This window comes from Dasypus novemcinctus, chromosome 13 (genome assembly GCF_030445035.2).
Source record: "Dasypus novemcinctus isolate mDasNov1 chromosome 13, mDasNov1.1.hap2, whole genome shotgun sequence".
Lineage (NCBI taxonomy): Eukaryota > Metazoa > Chordata > Mammalia > Cingulata > Dasypodidae > Dasypus > Dasypus novemcinctus.
In genome coordinates, this window is record NC_080685.1 from 17,022,755 (window position 1) to 17,037,435 (window position 14,681).

At 41.1% G+C, this 14,681-nt stretch overlaps 1 protein-coding gene across 2 annotated transcripts in view; it reads left to right on the top strand.

Moving 5' to 3' along the window:
• The window catches only part of PCNX2 (pecanex 2), a 354,532-nt gene that overhangs the window by 189,916 nt on the left and 149,935 nt on the right, over window positions 1–14,681 (top strand). For both annotated transcript variants that reach the window (XM_071207372.1, XM_004451027.4), the window contains one exon: window positions 10,344–10,485. In XM_071207372.1, the coding sequence (XP_071063473.1) occupies window positions 10,344–10,485 (142 nt within the window). The remainder of the gene's footprint in view (window positions 1–10,343; window positions 10,486–14,681) is intronic.

Sequence of the window (14,681 nt, forward strand, 5' to 3'; positions counted from 1 at the left end):
TGTCAGTGATCAGTACTCTTCCTACCAAGGTGGGTGCTTGACCTTGACTGGCCTGCCCTTGGCACATCCCTGCTGGTGATTAGAAAGCGAGGGCGGCTCCAGCAGACAAGCAGGACCTGTAAAAGGATTAGGAGTTTGTGAATCAGGCAATCCTGAAGAGTGCTCCTGAAGGCAACCAGCACATGGGAAGACACCTAAAACAACCTGTTTGCTGCAGTTCAGGGGGAATCAGTCAGGTTTTTCAATAAATGACAATGGTCCATTAGCTATCCACATGGAAAAAAATGGATCTCTACCCCAATCTCACACTAGAGAAAATAATCAATTCTAGATAGCTTGTGGATCGAAATGTGAAAGATAAAACCTTAAAGGTCTTACACAAGAAAATGTAGGATAATGTGGCCATAACCTTTGCATCTTAAACAGGACACAAAGAAAACCCTAAAAGAAAGAGAGAGAGAGAGAGAATATGAGAAGTAAATCTTTATTTTCTCCAAAAGATACTGTTAAGAGAGAGAAAAGCAACTCCCATAATGGGAGATTTTCTCAATATATATATGTCTGACTAAAGACTCATACCTGTAATATATAAAGAAATCCTAAAATTCAATGAGAAAAAGATATATAATCCAATAGGGGAGAAAGTGCAGGTGATAGACATGAAGAATCAGTTCACAAAAGTATATATCCAAGTAGTCAAAAAACATTTGAAAATGTACTTACCATATTAATCATCAGCGAAACACAAAATAAAACCATAATATGATATCATAACACACCCACCAGTGTGGCTCAAATGAATAAGAGAGAAAATGTTTTGGCAAGGATATGGTATAAACAGAAGGTACTCTCTTGCACTGTTCGTGGGAGTATAAATTGGCACAACCACATTGGAAACTGGCTGTATCTACTGACATTGATTTTATATTTATTTATATTCAATATATGTTATGTATACACACATATACCTAGTAACCTAGCAATTCCATACCTAGATATATACCCCACAGAAATGTATACATGTTTTTCTTCAACTAACACTCTCCTTTCCTGCCTCCCGCATGCCCCATAGTCCCCCATACTTTCTAATCTGCTTTGTATCTCTGCAAATTAGCTATTTCTAGTCACCCCTTTTAAGTGATTTCATACCATTCTTGTCCTTATGTACGCTGCCTATTTCACTGAGCGTAAAGGTTTCGAGGTTCTTCCACGTTGCAGCCACGTCTCATAACTTCATTCTTTCTGAATCATATCTTGTTGTCTGTATGGACTACATTTTATTTATCCATTCATTTGTTGATGAACACAGCTTTTGGCTATTGTGAATAATGCTGCTACAAACATCGGTGTCCAGATGTTTACCAACAGCCTTGTACACGAATGTTCACAGCAGAGCTCTTCGTAAGAGCCACCAACTGGAGACTACCCACATGCCTATGCACAGTAGACTGGAAAATAAACAGTGGCACATTCTCATCATAGATTACTATATAGCAATAAGAATGAATGAGCTACAGCTGCACCCAAAAATGGGGATGGATGTCACAAATATAATGTCGAGCAAAAGGCACGCAAGAATAAGAGGAAAAATGAAAGCAGCTGGGTTCCGGGCCCGGGCAGCCGCTGCCTTTGTGGGCAGCTGCTGTAAGCAGACGCGGGGCTTGGAGGCCGTTGGCCATAGTCTGTCTCTTAATCTAGGCACTGGTGACACAGCTTTACATCTATGATTTGTACATGTTTCTTTGTATAAAAAGTTAAAGGGTTTTTGAAAGCCAGCATGGTATCATTAATTAAGGGAATGCCTTTCCTACTTTTAGTGCAGAATGTAAGTGGAAAACTGGTGGAAGATGACTGGGGAGTTACAAAGTGGCTGATTGTGGAAACTTTATATGTCGTGTTAAGGTGCTTGGGTTGTATGCACAGTACAGAACTATTAATGGACCCAAAGCAGCAGAAGAAACATGGTTAGATTTGTATTTTAAAGTGATCTTGGGTGGCAACAGAGCAGAAGAACAGATGGGATATAATGAAGCTGGAAGTAAGGAGACTGACCGTTCATTACTAAACAAATGTTTAGGCCTTGCGCTCATGGAGCTTGTGCTCTAGCACGGAAAACAGACAATCAATAAACACCCAAATAAATAAACAAGAATAAATAAAGATAGGTTTTATAAAGAAAAATAAGTAGGGTATAGAGAAGGCTGTTTTAGCTTTGTTGGTAAGGAGAGGGACCCAAAGAGGTTGTAACACTTGAGCAGAGATAGGAAAAAATGTGAGGGAGTGAGCCATGAAACTGTCTGGAGAAGAGAGCTTTTCAAGAAGGAGCAGCAGATGCAAAGCTCCTGGAAGTGAACAAATTTGACATTTATAATGTTCAAAGAGCATCAACAAGGCCAGTGTGGGGGAGAATGAGTAATGCAGAAAGTGCTTGGGAATGAAATTGAAAAGTAACCAGGTGCTGAGTCATTTAGTGTCTTCTAAGATGCAGTAAGGACTTTGGATTCTCTATTAGTTAGGGTGGGCTAAAAGCCATAGCGAATGCCCCCAAAATCTCAGTGGCTTAGGACAATGAAGGTTCATTTCTTGTTCATGCAAAGTCCAATGGGGATTTGGTCAGAAGACTTTTATAGGTGTTCTTCCTTGCATAAAAGAAGGCCATGGTGACTTGGGGACCAGACTTCTTCCATCCTGCGGATCCATCATACTTGTTCTCAAGGACAATCTTGAATCCTAACATTGAGTCAGCAGATAGAGGGAAGAAGATGCACAGACAATCCTGCACCAGTATTTAACCACATCGATATGTAAATGACACACATAATTTCCAATCACAATTTGTTGGCAAGAACTAGTTGCATAGCCTTCCTATATGCAAAGGATAACCTAGAAATGTAATCCTCAGTTGGGCAGCAACTTCACAATATTAGATTTATACTAATGGGAGCATGAATCTTTAGAGATCAGCTAAATAAAATATGTTTCCCACAAGTATTATCATAATTCTAGAATTAAAAGTTATTGGATGGCCTTTAATAGGACAGTGACAAAGTCTTAAAAATTCCTCTGGCTGCTGGCTGGATTATACAGTGGGGATGTGGGGGCATTAAAGGAAGCAAGGAAACCAGTTTGAGGGATGTTTCCATAGTCTAGGTAAGAAATGATGGTCACTTGGACCAGGGTGATGGAAGAGAGAGGTGGCTGAATTTAGGATAGATTTTGAAAGTATAACCAGTACTTCCCAAAGAAAGTATGAAAAGGATTTTGGCTGAGAAACTAGGTGATTGGATGGTACCATTTAATATGAGGGTGTTCATTTGACATCTTGCTTCTCAATTATGCCTCCCATGATTCTATTTTACATTGCAAACCACTTGAACCACCCAAGTACTCTTTATTTTCCCTGAAAGCTTAATTAATTATTTTATTCAATAAATGCTTTACAGCTCAGTTCTTCTAAGAGGAGATATTCAGAGTCCTGGAAGATATAGCAGGGAACCAGATAAACTGGGTATATATGGACAAAGAGCTAGAATTCCCTAAAGAAGGCTGGGATTAAAAATAAAGTGAAGATGAAGATATATGAAATATTGTGATGACAGAAATGTGACAAACATGAAACAGGTGATTGAGATGGAGTGTGGAGGAGGGGAGTGTTAGAGCTGAGACCACATAGCAGTCTCTAAGAGATGTTACAGTGTTACTAGCTCCCCTAAGATAAAATGAGAAGTCTAGTTTATAATTTTCTTTTTGTAGGGCAACAATTATAAGTACCTACCTCCGAGTTCTACATACGTCTATGGGTTTTTTTTTAGTAAGAATTTGAATTTTCAATTGAGTGGTATTGAACAGTTTCACTTTTAACTCCCTAATTTTAGATGTAAAAAATCTGAATATACTTGCAAATATCACTAGAAAAACATTATGTGAGAAAGGACTTCCAGGGAAGATCACAGAGGCGAGAGCTACAGGGCTCATTTCTCCTCCCAAAACAGCTAATGCTCAGGCAGAACCTGAAGCAACTGCTCCATCCTCCAGAGGCCGGAGGACACTGTCTGGTATCTGAGGGAGAGCAGGACAAAGAGACTGAGAGATTGTGGGAGAAAAAACAAAAATTGCAAGTAACTTACTCTGCCACAGCTGATGGTGCCCATCCTGCACACTCAAGGTGAGCAGCCCGAGGCCTGGGCGCTGGCTGGCTGATATGGACTGAGAGGGATGGAGAAGCCCTCATCCCCAAGAATGGGGTACGGGCATGACCGAAAACCAGTAACAGCTTTTGATCGGCAAATTTGTACCACTGGGTCCCAGCTCTGAGCCACCCTTTTTGCCTGCCTCGGACTGAGACCACTGTGGCTGGTGTTTCAACTTCAGTCCTGCCCCCCAGAGGGATGAAGGTGAAGGAGTTTTTTGAAGACTGACAGGTGTCTTTGGATGTGGATAACAGTTTGCCCAAGATTTTTTTTTAAAAGATTTATTTATTTATTTATCTCCCCTTCCCCCCCCCACCCCCCACCCCGGTTGTCTGTTCTGTGTCTATTTGCTGCGTCTTCTTTGTCCGCTTCTGTTGTTGTCAGCAGCACAGGAATCTGTGTTTCTTTTTGTTGTGTCATCTTGTTGTGTCAGCTCTCTGTGAGGGTGGCACCATTCTTGGGCAGGCTGCACTTTCTTTCATGCTGGGCGGCTCTCCTTATGGGGCGCACTCCTTGGGCATGGGGCTCCCCTACGCGGGGACACCCCTGCGTGGCACAGCACCCCTTGTGCACATCAGCACTGTGCATGGGCCAGCTCCACACGGGTCAAGGAGGCCTGGGGTTTGAACCGCAGACCTCCCATGTGGTAGACGGACGCCTTAACCACTGGGCCAAGTCCATCACCCTCCTGTTTTTGCCAAAGATTACCATCTGCTGTTCAGGCCAGGAAAGCACAGCCTTGGTGAGCTGAGCCAAGGACTACCTAGCATCTTTCCTGACCCACTCCCTGGAGCCCTTGGAACTTGCTCTGCACCCCTATAGCAGTTTGATATAATTATGAATTTCAAAAATAGATATTGGATTATGTTTGTAATCTGGTCTATTACTGGTCATGATTGAGTTATGATTAGGGCTTTGATTGGGCCACATCATTAGGGCATTAAGTCCCCACCGCTTGGTGGGTGGGGATTCACAGATAAAAGGCATGGCAAAGGACAGAGTTGGAGCTTTTGATGCGAGGGTCTTTGATGTTGGAGTTCTGATGTTGGAGTTTGATGCTGAAGCCTTAAGCTGGAGCCCCAGGGAAAGAGACAGAGCCATTCATCTGATAGTCTACAGCTGACCTTGTGGAGAAAACAGAACCTGAGCCCAGAGGTTAGCAAGACTCGGGAAAGGAGGAACCCAGGAAGCCTGAACCCTCACAGATGTCAGCAGCCGTCTTGCTCCAACACATGGAAATAGACTTGGTGAGGGAAGTAACTTATGCTTTATGGCCTGGTATCTGTAAGCTCCTACCCCAAATAAATACCTGTTATAAAACCAACCAATTTCTGGTATTTTGCATCAGCACCCCTTTGGCTGACTAATACAACCCCCTTCATGGGTCTTTGGCTCAGGTTTTGCTGGGAATTACTGCCTGAGACCTCCCCACCCAAGTACTTTTGATCTCCTTCATTCCTCACCACCTAACATACTAGAATTTACTTATTTATTGTGTTAATTATGTATTGCCCATATGTGAATGAAAGCTCCATGAGGGCAGGAATTTTGTAATGTTTTGTATATTTATCATCCCTTGTGCCTAGAAAAATGTCTGGCACATAGTTGGTGTTCGGTAAAGATTTGTGGAATGAATAAACAGTGAACAATGGGGCAGGAGTAGGTTCAAGTGAGAAAGTATGGAATTTAAGAGCTGTTTGGGGACATGGTAAGCTCAATTTGGCATTTATAATCTTCAAGATGTATCAACAAGGTAAGTCTGGAGGACATTCAAGAAATGTTGACTAGTTAGTTGGATATACTAGTTTGGAATCCAAAAAATTGATTGGGGTAGAGATATATTATTAGTAAACAGCATATTGACAATATTTAAAGCCACAGAACTGGATAAGATTACCTAGGGCGTTTCAAGAAGGAGGAAGCAATCAGCTGGGTCAAGCACTGCAGGGAGATTGAATAAGATACGAACTGAACTTGACTACTGGATATAGCAATGTGGTCATGGTGAACTTAACAAGACACTTTCTTGGACTTGCTGGGCTAAGAATCTGCTTGGAATGGTCTCAGAAGAGAAAGGGAGATAATGTAGAGAAAGTGGGTATAGACAAAACTTTTTTGAGAAACTAATACAAAGAGGAGCAAAGAAATGGGGTGATATCTGGAAGATACCCAATATCTGGAAGGAGATAGAGAGTCAAGAGATGATGGTATTATTATTATTACTTTAGGATAAGATATTTGTATGCCAAAAAGAATGATCTAGGAAAGAATGATGCAGGAGAATGAGGAATAATTGTAAAAGAAAAGTCCTTAAGTAGGTATGAAGGAATGGGATCCAGTTACATACATGAGAGAGAATTCATTTGGATAAAAGACAAATATAATTTTTTAGGCAAAAAATATTGAGGGTCTGAATAGTAAACATAGAAAAGAAGGGACAGATATGAAAGTAAGCACAGGGAATCAGCACAATTTAATCATGCAAATGTGGAGGAAGATCATCCAGGACAGTGGTTCTCACATTGTAGTGAGCATCAGCATCACCTGGAGGGTTTTTAAACCATCTACTGCTGGGCCCAACCTGTTCAGTTTCTCATTCAGTCAATTCCGGATGATCCAAGAATTTGCCTGTCTAACAAGTTCCCAGGTAATGATATCCTGCAGGTCTTTGCTCCTTAAACTGTGGCCTGAAAACTGGCAGCATAGGCATCATATAGAATCTCATTAGAAATGCAGAATTTCAGGTCCCACTTCAGACCAGGTGAATCAAATTCTTCACCTTAAAAAGGAATTCATTTGCATACTGAAGTTTGAGAATCATTTATCTGGAACGGCTTTTTTTAGTCTTTCCCCCAGGTGATTCCAACCTGTGTAAGGTTTGAATGTAAGCAGGTGATGGGGAAGTTAAGGAAGGAGAGAGTTTTACAAGGAGAGAAGGGTCAATGACATTTTATGCCTCAGAGAGATCCAGTAAGGTGGACTGAGAAGTCGCAGTTATTTGCAGTCAGGAGGTCACAAGAGCCTGGCACATGTAGTTCTGTGCAGTGGTGGCAGCACAGCCCCAGTGGCAAAGTTTAAGCAGGAGATAGAGAGCAAGGAAGTGGAATGGTTGGTCTTTGACAAGCCTTTCAAGAAGCTTGGCTGCAGAAATAAGACAGAATTTGAGTGCAAGTTTTTAGTATAGGAGAGACTGGAATGTTGCTACTTGCCATAAGGAAAAAACTAGAGGTGAGGCAAGGAAGGGAGTGGTGAACCAAGATGGCAGGGAGAATGGGATCCAGGGTGTCAGTGGAGACTCAGCCTCAGGAGGAGCAAGGAGCAGGTGAAAGTGGATGCGAACAGAGATAAATTTGTTGTTGAGGGACTGGGAAGTTGAGGAACTTGGTGGCTAATAGTCTCAGTTTTCTCTAGGAAGTAGAGGTCAGAATCATTTGCTTGGTGGGAAAGGGAGAATCATGACATTTGTTCTTATTTATTTTCATATATTATCACAAAATATATAAAATATTTCTATATGTAAAATATAGGATATATATTAATTTCATCATAAATATAATGATTCCTTATGAAACAACACATTTCCAAATCTACTCTAGAAAACATTGCATATTCACTATTAAGAACTCCCAAAGTTGACTTCCTACCCAGCATCCTTATTCTTTTAATTTGTTTTCCTCCAACTCTTCCTCCCTGATTTATTTATCACAAAAGTTTACTATTATTTCTATCCTGATAGTTTCTCATTGTATCTCTCTTCTATTTATTAAGCTAATTGTTGGGGTATTGTTCTCTTAACACTTTATGTCCTATGTTATAAAATATTTTCACTATCCATTCTTACCATTCCTTTCCCATTCAAATCAATTATTTTAAAGTAAGATCTCTGATTATTAAACTTCCCCTCATATTTATAATAAAGTAAGTGTAGGTTTGGTTTTTCTAGTTATAAAGTTAAACATTCTTATACAGAAACTTAAGCCATATATTTTACTTTCCAAAGGGCTGATGATGTTGAGAACCAGAAATCGGTGGGCTTTTACAATGAGGACTTACTTGGGGTAAAAGCTTACAGTTTCAAGGCCATGAAATGCCCAAATCAGGCCATCAGCAGAGACGCTTTCTCACCAAAGTCAGCTACTGTTGACCCTGGTGTTGTTGCCTGGTGAAGCAGATGGCCGCTGATCTCTGTGGAGGTCTCTGCTCCCTGCACCCTTCCCCCTCCCCAAATCTACCATCTCTCGGAGCCCAGCTGTGGGCAACCAGGCTTAGGGCTTGTGTCTTTCTGGGCCTCAGCTCTTTGAGCCTATCGGGGACTTCTGTTTCCCTGCAGTCCTCTCTCTTACATGGCAGAATCGAACTTGGCAGCTCCCTTTCTCTGTGTCTGTGAGTTAATTTCTCTCTGTGTTTCCTTTTATATCATACCTAGCAAGGGGGTGGAGACTCAACCTGAGTCACACCCAATCAAAAGCCCTAATTGATCTTATCAAATAATCTAATCAAAGCCCCCTCAACTGAATTTAATGCAATCAAATCAAAGGGAATCACACCCAGAGGAATAGATTAGTTTACAATATTTTACATAATATTTCTCGTTTTGGGATTTATAAAATAATTTCAAATGCCAAACCATATAAAGCAGAAAGCAGAATATTGGGCTCCCAAATTTGTGTTTGTGTGATATTTCCTGAGATCCTTTAAATGAAGCCTCATTGAAGTAGGTTGAATATAGGCAAAATTTGGCCTCAAATCCTGGATAAGAAACCTGGAGGAGATAGCTCATTTTATGTCATATCTGTGCTACTCGGCTACTGTGAGTGTAAACTGTATTTCTTTCATCAGCTGTGTCATGTGCAATCCAAAGTAAAAATTACATGGCTCTTTTTTTTTTCTTTTTTTACTATGGATGGTTGGGGTATAGTATTTTACTATACAGTTTTGAAGAATGTGATTCCAGGAGTCTGTTGGTGTCACTTTCCCCCTTTGCAAATTTAGACTTTGAGACTTGTCTATGGAGAGAATCAAGTTCACAGGCAGATCTGGTTTATTTACCCAGCTATCTCATGACAGATTGCCAGCCCACCTCAGTCACACTGTTATTAGCAGAACAGAAGCATGGGGTAGAGAATGAGATAGGCCTACCAGAGCAACCTGGGCCAGAAACTGGTGTGCCCACCTCAAGGAGGAGAGCCCCGGCTGCCCTCATGAACCCCCGAAGTAGGGGTGAAGCATTTGCTCCACCACTGATCCTATGGCCTCCTCAAGAAGTTGGCATTCTGACCAATCACATCATCAGTAACCTACCCCCATCCTAACCAGTAGGAAGAGTTATTGGAGGTGGCTGAGAGCCTCAGCAAGTGTGCCTTGCAGTGTTACCCCATCTCAGGAAGGAGAGCAGATTTCTCCTCTGTCATGAAGAGTATGTGAGAGAGGTGTTCCCTTCCCTAATAGTAGACTCAGGGGACAGGTAGGGACAGAAAACTGAGGCACAGAAAGTTGAAGTTAGTTGTTCGAGGTCATGCAGCTAGTGGTTGGTAAAGCTGGATACAAACTCAGGTTGGTCTCATTTAAAATCTTAATTCTTATGGGAATAGACCTAATTCTCTATGGTATTTCCTTTGTCATGTAGACTTATAAGATTGTAAGACATTCACTGTGTTAGGATTTTCCGATCAGCTTCCTCTTATTTGTATATGTTGCACAGGGATTTCATTTCTGATGTAAAGTTTAAAAAGAGGGAGAGGAGAGCCCAGATACCTGCCCCAGCATCAGATGTGACCCCAAGCTTAAAAGATGATGGGCCCATGTGATTGTTTCCAACTCTTCATTCTTTTCTTTCCAAGCTTATTTATTCTGACATGCCTTCATGTTGTTTGAAAGCTCATTTTATTGGTCCCAGTAATAATTATGTGTGAAGAAGTCAATTTACTTGAAAAACTGGGATGCTGGCCTGTATTATTATATATTATTATTAATTAATTATATAGAAGCAAAGCTAAGAGTTGCTGCTTGAAAGCAAAATGGGTATATCACATCTGGTATATAGAGTTCTTAATCATCAGCTTTTGAATTAAAGGGGGATATGACTATAAAATGTACTTGAAGAAAAATAATTTGATCAGTGGCTCTTCTAAGCGGTTTTTGTATTTCTTTCAGATATCGCCCATTTAATGTGGTTTGAAAGACTCTATGTTTGGCTTCAGTGTTTTGAAAAGTATATCTTGTATCCAACAATAATTTTGAATGCCCTCACTATTGATGCATTTTCAATAAGCAATTACCGGAGACTTGGTACCCAGTAAGTGGATAATGGTTTATTCTCATAATGATTTGTATTGCAATGTTTTCAAAATCTAAACAGGCTGCAGCAGAACCTATACCTACTAATAAAGCCATGTAAAAGTAAGCCATGGTGGTCTTTTACTCAAACTCACTAGGGCTAGATCATTTGTGACTGGGGTACAAACGAAGTTGGATCTGCTCGAAGTGATGTTGTGAATAAATGTCAGTATATTTGAAAATCATCTTGCAAAAGCTTAGTCAGTGAGCCTTAATAAGATGACGGAAGCACAGTGTGAGTCCGGGATTCCTGGAGTTCTTACCATCATGCTTAAAGCTTTATGAACTGCTTCATGTCATTTCATTTAGCAAATGCTCTATCATTTTGTACTTGGGGGAAGGGGAAATTAATCACTGTCACTGATCTTTCTGCATTTATCAGATGAAGCCTCATAATTAAAAAAACTAGAGCACAGAGACTTCATAAAACCAAGATGCCTGTGTTTTTGCAAGTATTAACAATGCACGGTTGATTTATTCATTTTGTATGTTTGAATTAATTATGAATTTATGAGTGGAAATCTACTTGGTAATTTATGGATTTGTCATCCTGACAAAAGGTGAAAGTTTCTGGTCAAATCAGTTGTCAGGGTAGGAGGATGAGAGACTCTTTACCAGGTTTGCCTGTTAGTCAATTTCTGTGTGCCCAAATAAACCTTGATGCACAATCCCAAGCATACTAATTCAAACTGGCTCTTCATTGCAGGGGATGATGAGGAAAAGTGAATGAATATTGTCCAAGATTGAGCAAGCTAAGATAACAATCTATTGGACTTTGGGTAGGTTCATAGTCACAAAAAGCAGACACTAAATGAAATCCTGTAAACTTCCCGTATTTATTGGGCCCCATCTTCCATCCAGTTTAGACGGTTTTGGTTAAAAATCCATACCCATTGGTATTTAAAATACTAGACTTCACATCCAGGAATGAGAATCATTCCCAGTGGATAAAGAACACAAGTAATGGGACTATAAACCCACTGAGTGGTTTGGGTGGAGCACAGTCTAGGAGATGGCACTCAGCACCGGGGACATCAAATCCTTCTACTAGTGGTGGGGATTTCCAGTATGGTAGAAGCCTGGCTGGCCCCATGACTACCTCCCAGAACAAGGAAGATTCTTTCTAGAACAAGAACAATCAGTTTAAGTCAGAATAGTAAAGAAGGTGCTAGTGCTGCTCTGGACTATCAAGCTAAAGCATTTAAAAATTTTCTTATCCACACTCAGGACTAGGACCTGAAGCTTAAGCCTGTAGATTGAGGCCAAGCAGTCTGGCTGTTGGCAGAGGAGGAATGCAAGGGCTGTGGTCCAGGCAGAGTCAAATCAGCAGCTCAGAGAGTCCTATTTGAAGTTATCCTGCTCCCTAACCCTTGTATGGGGTACTTTTTATCCAGATGCTGAAGTCAGGGGACCACCTTACCTACATATTTCCAAATATTCCTTTTTTTTTTTTTAACTTTATTTATTTTTTTATTGATTTTGTAAAAATATTACATTAAAAAATATATGAGGTCCCATTCAACCCCACCACCCCCACCCCACCACTCCCCCCCCAGCAACATTCACTCCCATCATCATGACACATCCATTGCATTTGGTAAGTACATCTCTGGGCAACTCTGCACCTCATGGTCACTGGTCCACATCATGGCCCATATTCTCCCCCATTCCATCCAGTGGGCCCTGGGAGGATTTACAATGTCCGGTGATTGCCCCTGAAGCACTATCCAGGGCAACTCCAAGTCCCAAAGGCGCCTCCACATCTCATCTCTTCCTCCCATTCCCCATACCCATCAGCCACCATGTCCATTTTTCCCACTCCAATGCCACCTTTTCTCTGTGGACCTTGGATTGGTTGTGTCCGTTGCACCTCTATGTCAAGAGGAGGCTCAGATTCCACATGGATAGTGGATGCAATCCTCCTGCTTTCAGTTGTAGGCACTCTAAGCTCCATGGTGTGGTGGTTGTCCTTCTTCAACTCCATCTTAGCTGAGTGAGGTGAGTCCAATAAATCAGATTGTAGGAGCTGGAGTCTGTTGAGGCTCAGGGCCTGGCTATCATATTGTCAGTCCAGAGATTCAAATAACCTAAATATATCTTAAACCCCAACACCATCTACAATTCCAGTAAAGTGGCATGAAAGTCTTATGAAAAGAGATCCCATCTGAGTCCAGTTTCATCACGCAGAAACACCAGCTCCAAAGAAGGGCCATCTGACATGGCAGTGAACCCCATCTGCCATGACCATAGAACCCGTTCTCCAAATATTCTTAACTCCCTAATGATGCCATCTGAATTATTTTTCTTAGAACCTTAAGCTGAAAATTCTTTCCTATTCTTGAGGTACCCATCTGAAGACTTAAAAACACATGTTCTTAAATCTAACCCTTTTCTGTGGGTAAGGACCCATTGAAAGTAGGATCTTTGGATGAGTTACTTCAGTTAAGGTGTGACTCATCCCGTTTAGGATGGGTCCTAATCCTGTTACTGGAGTCCTTTATAAACAGAACGAATAAAGAGAAAGAGAGAAAGTCATGGAAGTAAGAATCTGAAAGCAGTGAAACCTGGAAGAGAAAGGAGAGTCTAGCACAGGCCGCCATGTGCCTTCCGCATGATTGCTGGCAGCCAGTCTTTGGGAAGAAAGCATCACCATGATGATGCCTTGAATTGGACATTTTATTGGCTTTAAAACTGTAAACTAATAAATTCCCATTGTTTAATGTCAACCCATTTAATGGGAATTGCTTTAAGCATGCTAGGAAACTAAATCAAATTTTGATACCAAGGTAATGGGGTGCTGCTATTGCAGATATCAAAAATGTGGAAGTGAACCACTTTGGAGGTGGTTCATGGGTAAAGGCTGGAAGAATTGTGAGGTACTTGATAGAAAAGGCCTGGACTGATTTGAAGAGACTGTGAAAATACGGGTGCGAAAGGTGTTTCAGGTACTTCTGATGAGGACTTAAAAAAAAATGATGAATTTGTTATTTGAAACCAAAGGAAAGGCAATTCTTGTTTTAAAGTGGCAGAGAACTTGGCAAAATTGAGTTCTGATGTTAGATGGAAGACAGAATTTGAGAGTGATGAGCTTGGATATTTAGCTGAGGAGTTTTCTAAGCTAAGTGTGGAAAGTATAGCCTGGTTTCTTCTTGCAGCTTATAGTAAAATACAATAGGAAAGGGAAAAGCTGAAAACTGAATTCCTGGGCACAAAGAAAATAGAAATTGATGATTTGGAAAATTCTGAGCTTCTGGACAGTAAGTCCCCAGAGAATAGGGCTCCATGTGAGGGTTTAACTGAATAGGAACCCAGTCAACCATTTTAGTGCAAGTTAGGATTGGAGGTGCAGTTATCCAGGAAGGATCTATAGAAAGTCCTTTTGTCTGATGGTTTGGAACCCTATTGTACTACCTACAAAATTGACAAGATTTTTGTGAGATCTGTATGAACGAACCACTTCCAGCTTGGATTAAAAGGGATAGAAAAGGGAAAGTTTGAAGGAAAAAAGTCATTTCAAGGGTAGGACCATGGAAGCTGAGGTCTAGACTGAAGATGTCTTCTGACGCCCAAGGAGCAGGTGCACCCATATGTAGAGAAAGGGTGTGTATGCCCCGGCACTTGGAGAGGATGAGCCTTCTGCCCCATTGTTCAGGAAGAGTGCTACCACCCTAGTTTACTCAGAGGGTGGAGCCTATTCTCCAGGAACTGCAGAGAGTCTGGCTGCCACGCCAGTGCTTGAAGAGGGTGGAGCCTTCACCCCATGTTTGAAGAGAACATGGCTGCTGCACAAGCACTTGGAAGAGTTGGAGTTACTGCTCCATCTGGTTTGGAGGACAAAATACCATTCCATAGATGACTCTCAGACCTTGAAATTTAATGGAGCATGCCCCGCTGGGTTTTGGAATTGTTTGGGACCCATGACCTTTGTTTTCCTTCCAATTTCTCCATATGGGAATGGGAATGTTTATCCTCTGTCTGTCCTTCCTTTGTATATTAGAAGCAGATAATTTGTTCTCTAGGTTTCATAGGTCCACAAATGGAGGGGAATTATACCCCAGAACAGAAACATGTCCATATCTGATTATGATGAGACTTTGTACTAAGCATTGTTCCTGAAATGACTTAAGGTTTTTGGGATATTGTAATAGAATGAAT